Source organism: Plectropomus leopardus, chromosome 24 (genome assembly GCF_008729295.1).
Source record: "Plectropomus leopardus isolate mb chromosome 24, YSFRI_Pleo_2.0, whole genome shotgun sequence".
NCBI lineage: Eukaryota > Metazoa > Chordata > Actinopteri > Perciformes > Serranidae > Plectropomus > Plectropomus leopardus.
Window position 1 is genome coordinate 8,728,317 of NC_056486.1, and position 23,519 is coordinate 8,751,835.

General features: G+C 40.5%; 1 protein-coding gene across 1 annotated transcript in view; it reads right to left on the reverse strand.

Moving 5' to 3' along the window:
- The window catches only part of LOC121962849 (mitogen-activated protein kinase kinase kinase kinase 4-like), a 44,811-nt gene that overhangs the window by 20,227 nt on the left and 1,065 nt on the right, over positions 1-23,519 (reverse strand). Inside the window, 6 exon segments of the mRNA XM_042513156.1 lie at positions 47-101; positions 224-354; positions 462-552; positions 978-1,088; positions 2,396-2,521; positions 8,050-8,106. Coding sequence (XP_042369090.1) covers positions 47-101; positions 224-354; positions 462-552; positions 978-1,088; positions 2,396-2,521; positions 8,050-8,106 — 571 coding nt within the window.

Genomic DNA, 23,519 nt, shown 5'->3' on the forward strand with positions numbered 1-23,519 from the left:
ACAGGTATATACAAAAGCACTAATATTAAGAAGAACTGGTACTCACGTGGTGCCCCCTCTGCCATTTCAATGGCTGTGATGCCACAAGACCACAGATCACTCTGCGAGAAAAGACAACCATTGACCAAAACTGCAGCAAGTGCACAGAAAAACTGAGGTGTTTATAGGTGCAATACACCTGATTTACACAATAACATAATGTCATGTTTAGAGTGCATCTTACCCTGTAATCGTATGTAGCGTCTGGGTTCTCGTCACAAGCAATGACCTCCGGGGCCATCCAGTAAGGGGTCCCGATGAACGTGTTTCTCCTCCCCACTGTCCGATCCAGCTGAGCGCTCACGCCAAAGTCAACTAGAGAGAGTAATCAGAGTGAGCACAGTCAAAAAGCTGTCGTACACCTTTAGAGAATCTGAAGAAAAGTTTGCAAACACATGGAGGAAACCCGTGTTTCTCCTCACCTAGTTTGACTTCAGCGTTCTCAGTCAACAGGACATTCTGGCCCTTGATGTCACGGTGGATGACGTGGTGGGCGTGTAGATGGGCCAGACCCTAAAGGGGCAGAGAGAGACGAGTAAGGGGTTAATGCAATATGCTCATTTATTAATAATTTATTTGTATTTTGTAGTTATCTTAATACTTACTAGTGCCGTTATCAACTGTTTATTTGGTCTTAATGATCAACATATGTACTACTGTAACTCACAGGGTATTCATCTTATTCACTACTCTTTATATTTTATTGATTTAAGATTGTGTAATGTTTATGATATATGTTATGCTTTGGCAACACTTCTTTTGCAATGGTCATGGCAATAAGGCAACTTTTAATTGAGCTGGGTGACGGACAGGAGAAGAGAAGAGAAGAGAAGAGAAGAGAAGAGGAGAGAAGAGAAGAGAAGAGAAGAGAAGAGAAGAGAAGAGAAGAGAAGAAAGGAGAGGAGAGGAGAGGAGAGGAGAGGAGAGGAGAGGCTCACCCTCAGGATCTCTCTGGAGATGTAAGCGATCCAGTCTTCCTTCAGCTGGTTCCCCTTGGTGTTCTTCACCAGGTCTGTGATGGAACCAGCTCCACAGAACTCCATCACCAACTAAAACAACAACAACAAGTACAACTCATCACAAGATATATCTTCGACCATCACAATTTGGGTTTTTGGTGCCAGAAGTGACCATCTATGCATGAGAGGTTGGAGCTGTGGGGGAGTGAGTGGTGGATGTGACTCACAGACTGCAGCGACACCTCACAGGCAGTCTGTCACTAAAGCAGCCCCACCCTGAAATATATGTAACTTTGGGCAAATGGATGAGTTTCACAAAAATTCACTCCCTGTACAGCCGTCATGAATGTTGAAATTTGCTATAGAGACGAAACTCATTTACCAGCCTTGGAGGTTGCAACTTGAAAATTGCCCATCACATTCACAGGAAAGTCACTTTCATTTTGAATATTATGCAGATGATAGTCATCTGCTCTGCTAAACCCAAACACATCCAGATGACAGACCTGCTCCAGGATCTTCCTCCATTTTGAAATGACGTCAACTCAATGACTGCTTGTTTTGTTTTTATTGTTACGTGTTATGTACAGGATATGCTATGAATATGTGCCAGACCCAGTTGCTGCAGCTAATGGGATGATAAATAAGACGTAATGACTGACATTAAATCAATAGGCATGGTTGATCTGTTTGGGGTGTGTATGTGAGAGAGGGGGAAGGAGAGTAAATCTATGCATGTAAGCATGGAAATACTGTATATTAGGGGCTGACCGATACTGGTTTTCAGGGCCGATACAAATACGGATTATTAGTAGTTAGTGCTTAATACTGATAAGCAATATTTGGAACCCCTATGTATTAACAAAAAAATTTACAACTTTTATAAATATTTACAATTTGGAATACTACACAAAACGTTGTTGAAATGCCTTTACCGAATGTTTAATTGAAAATGCAAGCTCCCTGCACTTTTTTTTCTAAAGTAAGGTGAAAATAAAAAAAAAGAATAAATAAAAATAGCTTCCTGAGGTTTTACAAAGTAAACGATCCTCCCATGCTGACACTTTCATTAAAATAAAATACCGATACAGATAATGAGCAAAATGCCAAATATCGACCCCAAAAATCTGCCAGGCTGATAATCCATCCACCCTTTATAAATATAAATTAAATTACTTAAATTTGCAATGGATATCTCAATATGATGTTATGGTCATCTGCTATATTGCAAATATAATGTGATATCAGATATATATCAGATATACTTGATACATCACATACTCCTCGTATGACTAAGAACAAGAATTGAAAATACTACAGCTTTAGGGATCATAGAGCTAAAGGTAACTGAAAAGGAAAAGTTGGTGAAGGAAATAATAATGGGTTTAAGGACTTACCCATAGCTGGTCATCGTGTCCTGGCGGGCTCTTCTTAATGAACGCACCGTAGTATGTGGCTATGTTTCGGTGGTGGGAATACTTCTTCAGCATATTGATCTCCAGTTTAATTTCCTCTTCTTCATCCTGGACACACAAACACACACACAAACATGTCATAGTGGTATAAACACAACACTGGAAAATCTCCATGGTGAAATACAATAATCACTGTGTTGGCAAAAGCCTTTAATCATCATTTGGCCTTGAATGACATTTCATTTCTAATCAATTCACTTCCATACTTAGGGTCAGAGCAAGTGTCAAGCTATGTGACAACGCCCTGGTGTGGTTTCATTTCAGTGTGGCCTGGCCTGATTCATCCGGCCACGTCTAGGACTCAGCTATAGAACAATGCAGTAGGAGTCGTCTGTCTACTTGCAAATGATTCCTTTGTTTAGGGATTAATGATGCATGAGTGAGTCTCACTGTGAATTGATGTGTACAGTAGCCATTATCCATAATCCCTTGTAAAATATATATATACATTAGATCAATGGCAAATCCCCCAGATATCCATTAGTATCTGACTTTATCCTGGAGTTGCTTAGAAGTGAAAAGGAAGCTATGGGGTTGCTAACCAATAATTTGTGTTGGCAATTTCACCCAGAAAAAGTAACATTTTTATATGTTTTACATTTTAGGAGTGTAAACTTCTTTACCTTTTTTGGGAAAAGGGTACTTGAATTCATAGGGAAACGGTCCGGTCAACTGTAAAAGGGCTAGAATTGTCCAGTATTTTAAAATACAACTTTGCAGTGATAAAGGCGGGGGTTGCCATGGTTTCCTGGATAATCCTCTGATTATGGAAAAGTTTCATATTTCAAATTTCATAAAAGTATCCTGGTTATTTTTATTTACATGCATACATACTGTATATATCATGCATAATATCAGTAGGATCTCTTAAAGGAAGTGTGAAAATCAGCAGGAAATGGATGCCTTTAAAAATTTAATGCAACCTAAGAAAAAAATCACACAAAGGCTCTGTAGATTAACACCACCACAGGGAAATCAGTGAGTTTAAGAAAACTTAAATCCACTGCCAGATGTAGCTTTAGCACAGTGGCTATAGTTGCCTTTAGTGCAAGTAATGGATGCAAACCTGTCCAGTTTCACATCTTGATAAGGTCACAACTAGCTGCAGTGCTAACTCCCTGCTTGCACCCAAGAGCAACTTGACAATGATTAACAGTGACACACTAATTGAACACATGCAGGGGTCAGCCCACGAGTGCCTCGCTTTATGGTTACATGGCCACTCCTATAGAAAGTACAGTGGGAGGAGGGGGGCAAAAAGTGGGGGTGGGTGTACAGCATTATCACTGCAGCATGCAAAGTGTGCCTCTTACTATGAATTATCACGATGCTGCATAGCACAAAAAGTGTTGAAATTCAGAGAAAGGTGATGCTTTGTGTGCATATTACGACACTGTGTTGTGGGAACCAATCACCTATAGCGAAATGGCAGTCGGCTGTCTGTGCAAGCGGCCATACTGCAGCTGCATGACTCGTTTGCGTTGACGTAAGCCTTTCTGTTGTGCGCACCCTCCTCCAACCCTCCTCCTACCCTCCCTTTCCCATCTACCCCCTCTTTGCCTGTGCAGCTGTTGGATTATCACACTCCTGACTGTAAAAGCCTCGCTGCCACAAGTCACACGGTGAAGAGAAGACTGACACAATCATATGGTGATGGGAGCGAGAGAGGGAGGAAGAAAGGAAAGCGAGAGAGGAGGAGGAGTAGAGCTTTGTCATGTGATAGCACAGAGGATATGAGGGAAAACAACATGTAAATAAATAAATATTCAACACACACATATGAAATATGTGTAGTAGGTCACACATAATATATGCCTGCAGATACAATTCCAGAAGATGTAATACAGGCTGTAAAATCTATGAAATATAATTTTCTTTTAGTAGTGGGCTCTGTGAAGTTTTCTGCACATTTCCCACACATTTTTATGGATAAAACTTCAACATTTTTCCATGACTTTCCAGGATTTTTTCCTGCCCCACTTGCTCAGCATTTTTACATATGAGATTCAAACTATTCAGACATAATTTCAGTGTCCCCAATGATGTGTGCAAGAACCATTGGGAATTTGAAAATCCAACAACAATGGTTGTTTTTACAGTTTCTGGCTGTGATAAATGGTGTGATTTTGGTGATTTTAAAGGAAAGTATGCCTTTCAAAATTTCAGGAGAAAAATAGCCCCAAAGATTTAAGATACTATACAATTTGTCAGAAAATTAACAAAAACATTGCAAAACCATTTTAAGAAAACATCCCCTCTAACCCATTTTCTTTAAAAAAAAAAAAAGTAATAAAGAATTAAAAAGGCAATGTTTTTGCAAGTTTTCTTTAAAAATTTCTTGGAGAAAATATGCCTTCCAAACCCACATATTTTCTTCTAAAAATCTGCGGTACAATGAATAAAAAAAAAACAGCCATGTGACGTTGTATGCCCCTCCCCTAAGCCAAAAGTGCTTAAAAAATATTTAATGTTAATATGTTTAGTGGACACACATGAAGGGAGAGACAGAATGTAGGGAGTAAATAAATTAACTTTTGTGATGAACAAATAAACAAAACTGCCCATGATTTTTACTAGTTCAATTTCTTTTCCAGGCATGGAAAAGTCATGGAATTTCACATCACATTTTCCATGACTGTGAGAAGCCTGCATATAAAAGACCTTGAAAATTCCTTGTTGTCATGTCTACTACGACATTGCACGTCTAAACAAATCAGTTTAATACACATCAGGTAAACAATGTTCTCAGTCAGAGTCTGCCCAAACCATCTAGTCAACTATATCAGAGGATTGGAAATAATTTTAATACACATCAAAATAAAGTCTTGGCAGAAAGGCATCCATTTTTAGCTTTGGGGCTAGACGCTGGTGCAGGAGAGCAGCGGAGGAGTGTTTGGATTTGAGAATGTGGAGCAGGGATGAGAATGTGGGTCAGAGTGACACTGGACAGGCCAGTGTGCCTTTGGATGAGCTCTGCAGCCTGGAGAGCATGCAACACGGCCTCACGAAACCCTCGTGCTGATGATCAGGTTAAGTCAGTTCTGAAACTTTGTTGGGTTGGCCACACTGATGTTTTCGTACTGTGTACTAACTTTGGCTTTTACTTAAAGGAGCAGTGTTTGAGATTGAGTGGCAGTATGTACATTTATCTGTATGTTTCCATTTATTGTGCAAGCAGTGAAATAAAAGTCTGTTATGTATACTAAAGGTACAAAAACAATTCCCATTGTAAATCACTTTTTTTTTATTGTGGAATAGAAAATGATCAGGGGGCGAGATTTGGCCTGCAGGCCGTAAGTTAAGTATGGTTACTCTATATCATAACTCACGGAATACCACTTTCCCGATCAGATTACTTGGTCCGAACCAACTGGATAAAACACAATGAATCACTCAAGTGCAGGTAGAAATAATATGGCTTATTATAGCCATGTAGGACATGTACTGCAGCACAAGCTAGTGTTAAAGACACACACACACACTATCACCTCACCGGCAGCACTTATTTCTACAACATATGGTAAAGCAGGTTTTGCCTCAGTGCTGGGCACCTGCTTTACATGACAGATGATTCCCATTCAACAGACGTGTCCATAAGCTTGTACAAGTCCAGACAGCACACCTACAGTAGTGTCCTGTCACAGAACAGGAAACAGTTGGGCAATATTCCCTATACCAGTTACACATGATAACAAGTCACTGTGTCACTCATGACTCATCATGATGTAGGGTGATGTGAGGAGTGGCAGCAGGCAAGTCAGGACACATAGGCTATCTGCTGCTGCTTCAGTAGCTCGTTTCAGGGTTATGTTGATCATGGTGTCAGTGTATGTGAGACTCAATAGCATTAAATGTGTCTTTTAGAGGGCAGTGCAACCCATTCACAAGACTCCAGAATTCATCAGTAAGGCCTCTCATTGGTGTAGTGTGTGCACAGTCCGATTACACCCAGATTCCTCCATCATTATCATGGCCTTGTGGGTGGCTGGCCCTGCTGGCCTTCACTGCTACTCTCAAACCTTCTGCTTTGTATTTCTGCAGATGTGCATGTGTGGTTGTGTGCGTCCTCTCATCAGCAGACAGGACCTCCCACAGCTGAGGGCAGCCTGCTGGCCGCTAAATGACGCACTTCACTCAATAAGCATCCTGTTGCCTCTACCCCTCCCCTGCTGTTTATTATGGTGGGGTAAGGCCTCATTACAGAGCGGGGCATTTTCTCCTCTGTAAGCTCCCAAACAGTTAGACGTCAGATGCGATGGAATGTCTACTGATTTAAATATTAACCAGACAATAGAGCAAACGCACAACACATGCAAATACTTTGTTACACAATAACTGTTAGTTTTCTACCAAGCTGTAAAACTGTTTATATAAAATACCACTACTCTGGCTACTACTGCACAAGCTTACACTGTGATATCAAAGCTGAAACTATATTTTGCCCCTTTTACACTGCCTTTTCAAGGCAGGAATATTGTGCCGTTATGCTGCCTTGTTATTCTATATAAAAAGGTACAATTGCGGAATGGGGTCGTCTCGGCTTAACAGCAGAACAGCACTGCATCAAGGTCTGTGTAAAAGGGACAGCCGGCAGGTCAGGATCATGGGCAGGACAGGAGTATTACTAATGCGACCCACTGCGAGAGATTAAAATAGCAACTAGCAGTTAGCAGCTTACTCGTAGAAGAAGAACAATGACTGAAAATGTCCGCAAATTGGGAAAGGAATGAAGCCCGGAAGCTCCTTACCCACCACGCAGAGGGCGAGATCAGCCACCATATAACAGAAATGGTAAATGATTCTTAATTGTTAATATTGCAATGTCATGCCATTGTTAGTGTCTACACTAATCACGCTAAAGGCAGACACTGTTGGGTTCAGGCTAATTTTAACTCCCTTTACATATGTAGATACATCTGTTTCAAACGTTTCCAACACTGCCCTCATACATCCATGTATCCTTTATGATGGCATAGAGCCAGCCAATACATGGCACTTGAGGGGGAAGTCAAAAGGTGAAGGTGGAGGAGGTCCTAATTTGTTCCTTTAAACAGAGTATGTGTTGTAGACAGTGGAGGTCTGCGCAGCCATTATAAACATCCTGACATGTGGACGGAAAATTCTTTACATTAATGTCACCATGTATATATTACTGATTATATTACCGATACATTCCATTCTGCCATTATTTAAATGTCATCTTCTCCTCCTACAATTGCATCTCGCTTGAACTAAACTTCACTGCCTCCACGATCTACGTTGGTACTGCTCTGTTTTGTCCGCACTAAGCTTTCAGAAACGGTTCACAAACATGGATGAAATGAATGTTGAATACAAACAGAAGGCTCCATCCCTTTCCATATGTACATTGAGCATAAATAAGCCCTTAAACGTCAACCCAGTCACACCTCTTTTGTTTCAAAGATGCCGGTGTGCTGTCTAAGAATCACACACTGGAGCAGCATGAAGTTGCTATTTTATTCTGTGCAAAAATGCAAAAGCATAATACAGAAGGGACTTAGTGGAGGCTCCATGGTGTCATCACGGCGGAATAAGAGCTATTTCTCCTGCCTTACCTCTGTGACGTCCATGACTTTGATGGCAGCCAGCTGTCCAGTCTTGACGTGTCGTCCCTGCAAAAAGACGTAACAGAGGTGAGCATCCACACTTAAAACTCACTGTACTCTCATTTACTGACGACAGTGTGATGATTAATGACCTAAGAAAGTGTTTGCACATGTGAGACTGACAGAAACACAGAATGTAAACATTCACATACCACCGAAATGATTTGCTGATTAATCAGTTACTTGGTCATGTAATTAGTCAGCAATTTTGCTGTTAAATGTTGCTTTGGAAATGCAGGTCCAGTGAGACTGGGGGTCACATCTGGATGTCAGTTCATTATTACTGATTAACCACCTTCCTTGAAAAAATGCCAGACATTTTTGTGGTTTCACCCTCTAAATTGTGATCTGTTTCATGTCATGAACATTAAATGTTTTGGAATGTAACCATTCAACTGAAATCAGCTGTTTAACCCTTTGAAACCTGGATCAACATCAGTGTGCTTGCGCTGTGTTGAAATGCCTTTCACAAGTTATTTAACTCTTGAAATCTGAGCAAAATGGTTAGATTTTTGTTTATTTATTTATTTTGTAAACATGAGAATAAATGCAATGAGCAGCTTGGCAAAAATGTAAATTTTCTAAGAAATAAGTAAACAGTGACATAAAAATGATCTGAAAATTAGTTCCAAAAAGAGGAAAATTTTAAAATTCTAGGAAAAAATGTCAGAAAAACATGTATAATTATTTAAATCTTACTCATTAAAAACATATGTTACAGAAATAAATGTAAACATTAAAATTTTGGGGGTCATTGTCTTGTTTGTTAGTTTTTAAACTAGTTTCCAGCTAATTTTTGGGCCATGACATCTTAAGTTGTTTATTGCTTTCTTCCCACATTTTTGAAACAAGTCAAACCAATTTGCTCAGGTTTTAAAGGGTTATTTGTTTCCATCAAAGATAATCTCGAGCCTGGTGTATCCCACAGTATACTGTATAAACAGTACATACCACAGAAGAGCATATGATTCCCAAGCTATATAGCTCCAACATTCCCAGACTTCCCTGCTCTCCTAACACCCTCCTGCCACTCCTTACATAAACAAAGGACCGAAATAGAGGCCTCTCTACAGCCCCTCCCTCCCATCCCCGACCCCAAGAGGAGATAAAACACGGGACATTTTTGGGAACTGGCCCAATGGGGTCTGTATGGGTATTCCCCTTCTGACTCCTCAGGCCAGCACTGCAGTGATATCACTGCTGTGTCTCTGCAGCAACTGTCACATACATCACTGTACAGACCTTGTGCACGACTACAGAGGAAGGACAAAATGCGCATTCAAACACACATATGGACACCCCCACCTACGCCACCACCAGCATCTTAGCCAGTGCATTCCATAGTCAATTGAAACTGTATGGATTATGACAATAAAAGCCATGCAGGCTTAGGGGCCCTCTCTTTTCACTGGGCAGGAGAGGGGGATGACAGGGACACTTTACAATGCCTTTAATCCTCCCCACTTTGATCCCAGGGGTCACCACTACAAAAACAACAGTGAGGCTGACATTATGGCTGTCAGCTCCCCGTGTTCTGGCTGCTAGCACTGGTGCAGCCTGCTTTACTGGGTTCACTGGTTGCAGGTGTTACCAAAAGGGACCCAGGGGTCAACCACCACATCCTTATGTCTTAAGTGCACTCCAACAGTCTTTCAATAAAATGTCAACCTATTAATTATTAAACTAAGTGTTGCTCTACTTACCGTCCCTCTGCAGATTGTCAATAGTCATATACAGGGGATCCATTCAAATGTGGTTAAAAATAACAAACATATTTGCCACAATGTGTGATAACGTGATTAATAACAATGCACTCATTGGGAAATTCTGGGCACATACAGATACAGATTTTAAAATAAACATCTGGCCAATAGCCAGCACTGATATTTTTTATGAGCACAAAATTCAATCATACAAACTTAGGACAAAGCCTTTAATATAACCTTCTTTCAATTAATAATACATCATAATTCTAGTATCTATTTTATTCTCTGTGAAAACGTCAACAGATTTCTCCTTCAAACAGCTGTATTTAAGTATCTCACCAAAAGCTACATTTTAAAAGATTACATTACAAGAGCACATCATGAGAAAGTAATAATTTACCCTCACTCAAGCTTTATTCTTGCTGAATAAAGCTTGAAGACACTGTAATGTTTTATTAAAAGTTGAGTTCACAGGTAACAAAAGACACCACTGCTTCTTTCCTTACACTCAATGTGTGTTTATGTCCAACGTATGAGAGTTTTTGATAAAGAAATGCAAACTCTACGCATAATGTCACTGCATGAATCACAGTTTTAATGTAACTACAAACCCTAAAGTTACCCTAGTCAACACTGACTCACTGCCACCACTTTTGTTCCTTTCTCTCACAACAGGAATCAATGTTGTTTAAAGCCCTCTCGCCCACACCGAACACCAGGTGTAAACACTGCACCTGTCCAGGTTAAATGGTGTCAATATCAGATAACTGCTCTCTTAAGAACGGGCAGAAAGAAAAGAGGTTAGGAGTTGAAAAATGAAGACGCAAAATGTGTCCTTGCACTCCAGAAACCCTTCTCAATTAGCAGCACTTCATCCCACTCTGAATTTAATACTCTTTTTTTTTTTAAAGACAAATCTTCCTTTGATCCAAGAATACAGTCACGGAGAGACCTTACAGATATTTGTGGGTTACAGCTAACTCACTAACAGCGCCATTAATCTCTCTTTTTGGCTCTTAATAAACTAAAGCTGTTAATTCTTACAATTTTACAGCTGACAGTGCCTGGATAAATGTGTGCAAACCTATGACAGCCTAATACAAATGTCTGTTTACAATGGGCTTATTGATGATTTAAAGATATGTGGTTTGGAAGAGACACCAGGAGGTGAGGATATGAATGATTCCTTCTCTGTGAGGCTGAGAAATTTACTGTCATACAAACCCAGACATCTCTCAGCATGTGGGTGGAGATAGGGTTATCTAGGCCACAAGGTTATTGCATTTTGATACCACAAAACAACTGGGTTACACAAGATTAGCATGTGAGTAATGAGGCGAGTGGCTGGATTACACACAAGTTTCCTGATGTGTTTAATCTCCTCATTACATCCATCCATTGTCCTTGAAATAAGGAAAACACTGAGCGGTTACTTTGGGATTGACACTATAAACTGTTGGAGTAATTACAAATGATGTGAGTCAGCACAAATTTAAACAGGCAAGTTTTTGGAGAAAGAATGCTGCCAAATGTGCTCAATACATCTTACAAATCTAGCATTAACTAGGTTATTCTAAGAGGGACTGGCAAATACAATGATGGAGAGTGCCAAAGTTATCATCAGATTTGGCATACTTATTACCCGTGCGACTGTAAATCAAAACGTTTGGAACTGACTGCAGATTAAGGTTATGACTAATGTTTATTATCATTACCTCAAAGATTAGATTAATCATTTATTGTACAAAGAGTCAGTAAATGGAGGGAAGTGCCCATCTCTTCATCTTTAAATTGCTTGCTTTGTCTGACAAAGAGACCAAACCTCTTCTTGTCACATCACACAGTTTAAGCTTATATCGTTATCTGTCATTACCTAATAATACGCAATGAACACTTCATCAATACTTGAGGCTGAATCCGACATTACATCACTAAATATTCATTTTTCATTCTCTAACACACACAAAAAGACTTATATAACTTATATGACTTATATATATACACACACATTATACAGACTTATAATAACTTTCAGGATGGCTCATGCACTCCTTTGTATTGGTAGGGAAGGGCAGGTTTCCACAGTAACTACACTATTAACTTAATGCAGATATTAGTGGCCACTTCTTGTCATCTGAGCCATAACTTATGTCCCTCTCAATCACAAGGATTTTTATTAATTGAGTGTTAGCATGAAGAGGATGACAGACAGCATCTGAGAAAATAAATGCAGCATCTGACAAGTTGATTAATTTGTTGATTATGTTTACATTTATCTGAGCAATCGGTTAGTCCAAAAATGTCAGAACAATCCAAAGAGCCAAAAGGTCAAGTATTTAAATGTCTTACTTTGTCAAAAACATAATGATTTTCCTTTTATAATGAGAGGGGCCCTTACACACCCACACCAAGGCAAACTGCCTTGTGTCACCATGTAGAAGGTGCAATATATGACATTCAGAACATCAATGAAGCAGCAAACTATTATTATTAGCAAACTGCTGCCTATCTGCACTGTACAGTACCTGGCCTGGGCGTGCACAGGAGAGCGATGCTCACATGGACAGTATGAGCACGAGCCTGGATAGTGTGCAGCACAGAGCAGCAGTGTTGCAGCAGTATTTACATACTGTTAGCCCTGACCGCTTTGTTAACATTGTTTTGGTGGAGATATTTTTGATCCGATGACATATGTGAAATCAATGGATCCTTATATTTTTATATGGAGAGCAGAATATCCAGCCACGTGACACATGATGGATACAGCACAGTGAGTTGACTAACCACATGCTGTATCTGAATTTGTATGATAATGACTTGACCTCAACCGTATGCAAATGAGGTCCATCCTTCACAACCCAATATACAGATGAAACTGTCATACTAGGCAGTGCTGATCAAATATAAATCAAGATTTTGTTACTGCATTGGCTATTTTTAACCTAAATTGTTTTTCAGAGACATATTTTAGTGTATAATTTGAATGCTTGTGACCTGGCCACAATCTTAAAAACCAGGCTTAAAAACCATCGGTTTTAATCACCACTGATAACGCAGCCTTGGTGCGGAAGCATAATGCCCACACCCCAGTTAGTCCAGTGAGCTAACTGCCATTAACACTGCAAGATCTGTCAGCACTGTAGCCGTTGTTAGGACTGTTAGCTCTGTTGGCACGGCTGATTTCGATCTGCTCCAAAATTCAATGGGTTCTTCCTTTGCCAATACCACACCCCTTCTACCAAGTTTAATGAAAATCGGCTCTGTAGTATTTTCCATAATCCTGCTGACAAATGCACAAACAGACAACATAAACCAAACAAATTGAGCTATAAATACATGACCTAGGTGGAGCTGATTACATTAAACAGCAAAGCAGAAAATCACATTCTGAGACGCAGGGAAAATCAAATGCCTACTATTTTCCTTAATAAGTAACTTAAACAATTAATCAATGACTGTTGCCCTTTGAATTTTCTGACAACGAACTAATAAATAATCTACTTATTGCTCCAGCCTTAGTTCTGTGATTGGCCCCCTGTCACAAGCATGGGCTGATCACAGGAGGGCTGCGGTGAGGCCCTAAAGGGCCCCTCGAAGCAGCCAGCTAGGCGTGTCTACGGAGGGGTTATCTGAGGAACCGAGCTATCATTCAGCCCTCCCTGGCCTCCATCTCCACTCCTCCATCGCAGCTCCTCTTAACCATGGCCAGATGTGCTGCTGGCTTCTCTCCAGCTCAACACTAAACCACTGACTGACTTACTGCCTTTAGAGCCAGAGACATTAAGTTTAAGTCTACCCTAAAACTAAATACGCCGTTCTGTTAACACGGTGAAGAAGAAATCTCATTCAATGCAGAAACTTGTCAGAGCTGGGCTCTGAGAGGCTGCTCTAATAAACTGAGTGCTGACATTAGTGGTTTGTAGATTTTGAACTTAACCATTAAAGGATGACTTTGGTGTTTTTCAGTGTGGCCCCTATTTTTTCCATGTTTTTTTGTGTTGAGATGACAAATGAGAGAAACAATTTTTGCAGCAGGCCAAGTACTGAGCAAGACCGTTGCAGCCAGTAGAAACAAAATAGGCTGCAATGTAACCATTTGGGGCAATTATGCACCTTCAACCACTGAAGGTATTTGGTTTTGCCACTGACAGGCTCACATTGTTATTTTAAGTGTCTGACAACATTACAGAGAGGATCCTAACAGAGGTTGACCTTTTTGTTTAGCCAGAAACAGCTTTGAAATCGCTATTGTCAAGCACACCAAACTCCATTTACATAAACAGCAATTTTAGCGTGTGCAGAGCCAGCATGTTTTCGCATCTGATTGGGTGAATTTAGGGTTAATTTCAACCAAATCAGAGTTGGTGATTGTTGAAAGAGTGGAAAGATAAACCATGACAGTTTCAGGTTTTAGTTTGTTTCTGTCAACTTTGAATGAAGTGTGTTTATGATGACAAAATTATTGTTTTATTAAAATGGAGTCTGGTGGGTTTGCGAATGATAGCGATTTCGGTTCTGTTTCTGGTTAAACAAAAAAGATCTTACTCTTTAGCAAAAAGGTCCTTCTCTGTAGGAATCCTCTCCACAATACTGTCAGACATTTAGAATAACAATCTGAGCCTGTTAGTGGCAAAAAAGATTAAGTGGAAGAACATAAGCGGTGCACAACTGCCCCAAGTTGTTATATTTCAGCCTTTTTTGCAGTTGCCGCCAGCAATGCTTTCCCTCAGTGATGCTCCAGTTTTTAAAAATTGTTCCCAATAGTGACTTAGACACAAAAACATGATAAATAGGGTCCAGGTAAAACATAACAACTTTACCCTTTAAATTAGCATTAGTTCTTTGCCAGTTAAATGTTAAGTCAAGATTTTTAGGGTGGATAAACTAAAAAAAACATGTTCAAGATCACTGTTGAGAAACTACTGATTCAGATTTTAGGGTGGATTTTCACTTAACAGAAATGAGCCGTAATGCTAAGCAGTATCGTTAGTGGTCTGCCCGCAGAGTCAGAGGGGGAGTACTGTTTCCCATACACTTTTCCACAAGCCTTGTATCCTCTGCATCCTGACTGACCAGAACACAAAAAGCCTCTCCCTCCCTGCATCGCTCACATTAATGTGAGATCAATCACACTTATTTCAAAACGCTGGCTGGCTTTCTAACCAGGTCAACCTACTTTTTTTCCCCCCACCAACAAGACACTTGGCTCATGCTGTCATTGCACAACAGTGTGCTGAAACTGAGCGACATGCTTTTCTAACAAGCCATGTAGGTGCAAAACAAACTCGGTTTCATGTTATTAGTTCACACAGTGAGGGAGGGAGAGAACCGCTGGGTGCAGTAGTTTGGTTCTTCAAAAGGTCACTGGTGAGAGTCTGTGTGTTAGCAGGTAGCTGTGGTGATGAGGGATCGATGACCCCCCGTGCGGGGTCATGTGTAGATCTAAGGTGACATACGAACTGGTGGAGTGAGAGGGTGAGTGGACTGAAGGTGATAAAAAGGCAGGTCATAACTTCCATCTCACCGCAACACAAGATCTATAAACACAAGTGTTGCATACACAAATGGATGCACACTCCGACCACAACACACACCAGATGAATACTGGAGGAAGAAATTATCAATCAGCAGTAAGCAGCAGCACATGACATCCAGGACTGTGCCTTGCTCCTGCCTCTCTGGGCTCTAACACTTTATACTGCATACCAGCACACTGACCCAGTTCTCACACAGCCTCGGCCCCTGCTGCTTGTGCTCCCCAGAGAAGTAAGGACGGAAGAAAGACAAAGAAAGAAATGGTGATGCGACTCGACAGAGAAGAAGAGACAGGGGACGAGGAAAGGAGATGGGAAAAATGGAAGGACGACAAGCAAACACGGAAAGCTGAATCAGAGTCTCAAACAGGAAGCCAGCTGGTGTGACCGTATTGATCACAGTGCAGTAGTAAGCTGCTGTAAGGGATCAAAGATGCATAGTGTGCTTTTCCTCAAGTCTAAACAGGAATTTAAAAATTACACTTGAAGTCTGTAGAAGTAAAAGTCAGCCAGAAAATGCTGTAAATGCTGTTTTTTTAATGTAATAATATTTGCAAATTGGGTAAAGGAGTGTGTGACGTCACATGTTTGTGAGTCTTTGTGTGTGTGTGTGTGTGTGTCTGTGAGAGAGAGGGAGGGAAAGAACAGAAACACCAAAGTGAGTCTCTTTTTTTAAAAAAAGTGACAATTCATAATCAATGTCCACAATATATTAATTTCATATATCCCTCGTGCATCAAACCATGATACATTGAGTATATTCAATACATCACACACCCTGAAGATATTTCTATGTCACTTACTAATCACTTGCTAATTTGCAAGTTTTTGAAGCAGAGAAAGACGCAAGTGGGACTCTCATTATAAGAAAACATCCTTTGCCTTGGAATGATGTCATTAAAATAACAGGGAACCTAGAGAATATTTTGGAAATGATTTAACTGCATGCAGTAGGACTGAGAGCAAGTTGAGTGAAAAGAAAAAAAGAGCTCTTGAAAATCATCCCATCAATGATTGGGACTGGGAAATGAGATCAATTTGCACATTAAAACAAGAAATGTCTTGAGGAGATGTGGCCTCAAAGAGAAGGAGCTGTCAAGTAAAAGGCGCTGGAGAAAGACAACGAAAGACTGTCTTGTCCGCCAGCGCCTTTGTGTCTCATCTCAACACCACTCGGGTAATGAGGTTTCTCAATGAGCTTCACACAGACACGCACACACACACAAGGACCGACACACACAGAGAGTTTTGTTCAGGCAGCATGGCCAGTCAGGGGACGCTGTGGGTCTTGTGACACCCATTAGGGAGAGGGTCACTGTGGGGGAGATGGGGACAAAAGAGATGTGTCAGCTAGAGAGGATGCAGAGTGTGTGTTTGTGTGTGTGTCCGACTTAACTTGAGCTTGAAATGTTTTACACTCATCTATTTAGAAAGAGCACAAACGAATGCTAGGCTGTGTGTGCTAACAGTGTGTGGATAACAGAAAAAGGGCGCGAGTGTGACATAACATGGGCCCCTGGCCCCTGTTGAAACGCGGGTGACACATTTAACAGCCCCTGATGCTGACCTAAAAGCTACTCAGCCAATCAGCAGCCAGGCTCCCAGGACCTTTAGCAATGAGCTCTATACAGGAGTCATTCATTGGGCTAACAGGCAAGCCCTCTGCGACCACAAGATCCAGCAGTGGCAGCTTATCCAAGGCTCTTAATCTGACTGGCAAAACTGTCATACATCCATTAAATAATAATTACAAGACTTCTGTAAGATCCCACAATCATGATTTTCTAAAAGATGTAAAATCTGTAACTTTTCCACATCTAAAAACAACTAGACCAATGCCGTATAAGCTTTGTAACTACATTATTCAAAGTGTTTCTAACAATGTCATTATAGAAATCTGTCATTATAGTCGGTGCCGCTTTATGCATGCGTCAGGGTTGTGGTTGTCTGCCAGAAGATGTCATACATTAGGTTTTTATCCAGTTTTAAGATGCACTTCTATCTTTTTTAGATCTTGGTCGATGTTAAGTTATCAGAGAAACAAGCTGCACAAACATAAGCAGCAGCACACTGTCGGAAAAACAGATTTTAATGTGAAACTGCTTTATTCAATGTTTTTACTAGTTTAAATGACCTGGTCCATTTGCTTTGGAGAGGAGACCTCTAAGGATAATTCAGCTCCCGCTAAAACCACCTCAACAATAAACACTGAAGGAATGAACTGAAGGAACTGAATGCAATGATAGCATTTCTCTGTTTTTGGTACTGTTTTGACTGAGAGACCCTTTGCAGCAGAAATTACATATTGCCCAAGCCTTGAAATATTAAATCTGAATTGACCTTAAATAAATATGGGGATGAAAACAGTGAGTACATAAAATTTCTGTGTTTCGGCATTTCATCTACACGCAGAGTGTTTTGGGTCACTGAAAACACAGCTATTGTAAAACTCCAAAGGGAAAATGAGTTTTGGGCTTTGGACATTAAGAGGATGTGACGTTATCTCTTTTGAGAGGTGTCACAAATAAGGTGTCATATTGTGTAACAGCAGATACAGCTCTAATAGTGCTACTTCTAACCTTGCCAAGGGACTTTTTACACATTTACACATAAATGTTTAGTTACTCGTCCAATATATTGACGAACAGAGGCGTCAAAATGCACTTCTCAGGTCATTGCTCCAGGTAGCCTTGTGGTAAAAGCTTTTTTCAGGCTTTTAATTCACCAACATCTTTTTTTCATGTTGGCTTAGCATGCTCTTGACGGCACTTCAACTATGTTTTGCACTTTCATTGAGATGGAGATTATTTTTTTTATTACATTGCTTGTGTGGACAGGATTTTTTTTAGAGAATAAATAAGATGAAAACCCTGCAGTCCATGTCGACTCTGCCTCAATAATCCAGAATCATGAGGCTCTATAACAAACTGCTGGAAACGGCGTTGCTCTGTCACATGATTAAGCCTGGATGCCCTATAGGCAGTGGCATGATGGGGGTCCACAAGGATTAAACTTAAGTCAGACAACACCTCCGACCCCCTCTATGCTGAGCTGATGTGCCAACAACATGGCATCACTGACTGGATGTACAACCTGCAGCCTCCATCTCTTATTTGCAGACTGCATTACGATTCCAGCAACAGCCTCTTTTATAAAATCCACAATATGAACAAACACTCAGAGCACCTTGCTGCTTTGATAACCACTGCCCTGAGGTAAGCACCAGTCTCGCCCAGCACCATATGGCACTGGTGGGCATTTGACAGATTGCTCGAGAGGTTCAGCTCCCTCCTCAGCAGCGGCTCCCACCCCTCGTGCCTGTCAGGCATAGCTAGCCCCCTGAGGAGAGGGCTTCTTGTCCTGAGGGCAGGGGCGAGGCTGCCACTAAGGTTGGGAAGAAAACAAAGGAAAGAGGTGGAGGACGGTGCTGAGAGAAGAGCTGCTGAGCTAGGAAATGTGTCTTTAGCATACCGTACTGTCGGGCACAAACCTCCTATTTCCAAAATTGGTATTTTTCAGGATTTAGAAAGAACGCTGTTTTTAAAAGGATCCGATTGAGATAGGTTTAGTCACAAGTTTTTTAAAATACATTTTGTTTGTTGAGAAATGGTAAAAACCCACTGACAAACGCAGAGGGGGACCAATAGAATTAATTTATGAAAAAAATGAAAATAGTGAAATGTGAAGATGTGAGGTTTGCGCCCAACAACGACAATATGATATAATAATAATAATAAGCTTTATTTGTATAGAACCCTTCATACAAGAAATGCAGCCCAACATGCTTTACAACAAAGAAATTACATGCACCAAGTGCTTCACCACATATCACTGGATACTTAGCACTAGAAAAGCCTGTTCACCCTTTGAAATCTGGAACAACATCACTTTTTTTGTGCTGGTTTCAGATGTCTTTCAGGAGTATTTAAAACTTTGAGCAAATTGGTGTGATTTCTTTCAAAAATGTGAAAAAAGGCAATGAGCAACTTGGCAGAAATTGCAAGAAATTGCAAGAACATAGTCGATTTTAGCAGAATGTTATCTTTTCTTTTTTTAAGCTAGAAAAAAAATGTCTCATAATTGCATATTCAAAATTATGTTACAGAATTATTATCATTATAAGCATTTTCTAGCTCATTTCCTTGTTTGTTTGTTGTTTTTCAACTCTATCTCTCTTTTTTCTTGCACTTTTACATATTTTTGGGGTAATTTCTTCTTTCACCGATCATTGCCTTCCCATGTGTTTAAAAGAAATCAAGCCAATTTGCTCAAGTGTCAAAGGTTTGAAGCAGCATTATGCAACTTTTAGTTGATTATTGTGTCTCATTCACAGGTCGTCAAAAACCAACGTGTTTGGTTGATGGTCGAAGAGAAGCTGCTGTTTTAATAGTGGTGCACATGCACATAAAAAAAATTCTTTCCTTTTGGTGCTTCTGCTTGGTGAGTATTCAGCTATATGACCTTGCTTGTGATAATCAGTGTCATTGATTTTAACCACTGGATAAACACACATGCATGCACATAAAACATGATGGATTAAAAAAAGTGGTGGCACAGCACCCCATGGATGCATAGCAGGCAGAGAGGCAGGTCAGCAGGGGCTCTGGTGCCTCAGGCCTGACTATATATGGCCATTCTGTAGAGCGGAGGGAATCTTCTCTGCATACCACGCACAATTTGAGGAATTATGTCTTTTTCTATGTTATTATTACTCTCCCTTTCTCTTCTTTTTAAATTCCTATATCCAGACTGGGGCACCTGAGATGGTGTACTGCGCCAGCTGGGTCAGTGCCAGCTGATAACGAGTGAAGGAGAGAGATTCTCTTTGTGCAGTGCAGAGTAGTGCTTTAAAGAGTGCAGGTCTAATGCATTATTTTAAAATCACTTGAAACCAACCGTGGATAGTTATTTGCAACAAACATGGAGGCAAAGACATCATGCAGCACAAAATCATGTGGTTAAAACCAGTGGTGGAATGTAACTGAGTACATTTACTCAAGCACAGTACTATAGTGAAAGATTTACAGTACCTGTACTTTGAGTATTTTGTTTTCTTGTCACTTTATACTTAACTTCACTACAATTTTTGCATCCAAAACATAAGCACATATAAAATATGATATTTTCTCATGAATTAAATTATCAATCAGTTTATACAAGCACAGCTGCAATGCTTAGATGATAAATCTGTCAACTGACATAAAACTGGTTAAACTGGTTAACACAACTGGTTAAAACACAGGTTTGGGTTGCAATTAATTCTCTTTGTGGCCACGTTTTTAGCACAAGCACACAACTACAATACTTTTTGCTCATAGTGATAATACTGTACACAAGTGTGTTCACTCTGGATATAGATCCAGGCTTACATTCCGATAAGCCAGCTGGCCAAAGATAAATACAGTGATTTAAAACAAGGCTTTTTAGCCATAACGTCATTTTCATGATGGCCGTCATTCAAAATCTGCTCTGCTGCATTTTCAGAAGTCGACTGTAATCTGGCACCCCTCCAGGAGCAACGGCTGCCCTCTTGGCAGAGAGTGCGGCCAGAGAGCCAGCAGCACAGCACGGCCACAAGAACCTTGACATGGCATTTCGGGTCTTAGAGAACAGCGTGGTTCTTTAATTTTCTGGGTAAAGCTGCACAGAGTATAACACAGCAGAGATAATAGAAATAGATTTTGTTGGGTACTGATTCTAGGTCAGCAGTGATAGGTCTTATGTTTTTTCAAAATCATCAAAATAATGATTTGAATCTGATTTGAGTCCTGGAGTGGATGATTGCTCTTTCCATACGTTAAGAGCTAATAAGATCAGATCAATGGATGAGAGGAACAGCTGCTGCAGAGGCAAGTGAATGCAAACTTTTAGACCCAGTGCAATTAATAATTAAGTTTCACTTTTACTGCACCTCACGTTCTGCTGCTCTATCTGTGCCCACAGTTCATTCTGTGCGCCCAGAGTATGGTGCAATGAATAACCTAATGGTATAGTACATGTATATGTTCCAATAGCGTTACGAATTAAAGATACAAATTCCAAAATACAAAATCAATTTGTGGCAGCAGATGTTACAATCATGGCAGGTTGCCACAAAATAAATGAATGTGTATGAAACACTTAGATAATAACTTATGATCTTATGATGACAATAACTATGACGAAATGTACTGATACCTTTGTTAATGAATAAAAATGAGATGAAAATGTTGGGGGAGGTGACATGGGAAGAAATCGTATAAGAGCTGATCTCTGCAACCCAACCTTAAACTCAATTTTTATCAAGATTAAACATTGTACTTCCTATAGTCCGCCTTTAACGACAAAAAAGTCAACGGAAATTGTCTAAACAGAATCAAAAGTCACCACAATCCAAAGAGTAAAGAAGCTTGGTCACATTGTGTGATCTAAAAGGGCCTTGCAATCTGTGACCGAGTGCTTGACAAAGCAGAAAAAGGCCTCAGAGGGAGAAGAAACTCCACCCCGTTTTTCAGTTGGGGGGCTGTTGTGATTATTCAGTCGGTTGGCGTTTGAAACACACAAACTCCTCCTTTCTGTGGATCTAACTGACTGAAGAGACCCAAAGAGCAAGGAGACAAACTCAGCTTTGTGAGAGTGGCAGGCAGGTTCTGTCTGGATCTGGACAGCTGCTCTTCTACCAGTTGCAGCCACCCCCCTCCTATGCCCCCCCCCCACCCTCCACCACCACAGGCCACATGCTCATTCAACTGGTTAACATGACAGTCAATGCAGTGACCGACAGCTGATCGAAAGGAGGCTACTGCAGCGAGCTACAGTCAGCCATGACTTTAGACAGTTTGGCTTATCTCATGCAGGCCGTGTCTTTGTGTTAACTGCAGGCTAATCTGACAGCCCTCTCTTGTACGAGCTCCATTCCCACACAGCAGCAAATAGAATTAGCATTGGACAGTGAATGGAGCGAGAGATTAAAGGGACAAAAAAGAGGGAGAAGCAGTAATTCTCCGTCCCCATGCGCCCAGCTTAAAACCATCTGGTGGCAAGATAGCATGCGAGCAGTTCCTAATGACAATCATCCGGCTCCTTCTCTCCGCAGTGCATTTCAGGTGTGGCGATCGTATGAGCAAACAGATGCTGCGTGTGAGTTTAGGCGGGTGGGGGGGGGGGGGGGTCCTGGAAGTTCACTGCACTGGGGGACTGAATGCAGGTCACTAGAGCACTGTGGGCTGTCAGATTTAAATACTCAGCTTAGCTTGCCGCTTAGTGCACAAAATTATGTTTTTTGGAAAGCCGGGCTTAGGAAACTAGATGTCTGCTTAACATATAGGCATGTGGTTAAATGTCATGTAGCAGTAGGGAACAAAATGGAGCCTCCTGACTAGCAAGCTGCAGCAATAACAACACAAGCAGGCCTAAGATTAGCCTATTACGGATGTTTCTCCAATCCAAACACATCACCACATCTTTTGACTTCTACATGCTGCTTCACCCTCTCCTCTCCCTCCTTGGCGATGTCTTTCAACAGCCGCAATGTTAATTTTCAACAGAGAAATGTGACACCAAGAGCAGATGGCCCCTGGAGTGGGATTCCCATCCACTGAGCTGGAAAAGTCCTGATTTAAACAGGATATGAAATTTGCTTTTGTTAAAAGAAAAAAAAAAGAATGAGCTGAAGAAGGGCTGAGCGTTATGGTGAAAATCAAAAACACAATATTTTTTTAGCAAATACCTTAATATTTATATTGAGACGATATTGTTGGTGCTGTCACAAAATATTCAATTATATTTTTGATGAGTAATTATCATTAATGTGGGTATAATGTCTCAGAAGACTTAAATCAGTTCATTATCTTCTTTATCAATCAGTCAGTTGCCAGAAAATGGTGAAAAAATGGCAATCAATGTTTTCCAAAGCCAAAGATAGTTTTGTCATAGGGAGTAGGGAAACCAGAAAATATTTAAATTCAGGAAGCTTGAACCAGAGATTTTTCTCTCTTTTCCTTAAAAAATTACTCGTTAATTGCGGTTTAGTTAATAGAAGGCAACTAATCGATCGTCATAGTAAAAACAAATAGCAGAACAGCTAGAATAATCTCATAAACTCAGAAAATGTCATCATTTTACTGTAACACAGCCGTTACAACTAGTAAAAGACAACACTTATGATATCAAAAATCTACGATGATATTCAGTCTCACAT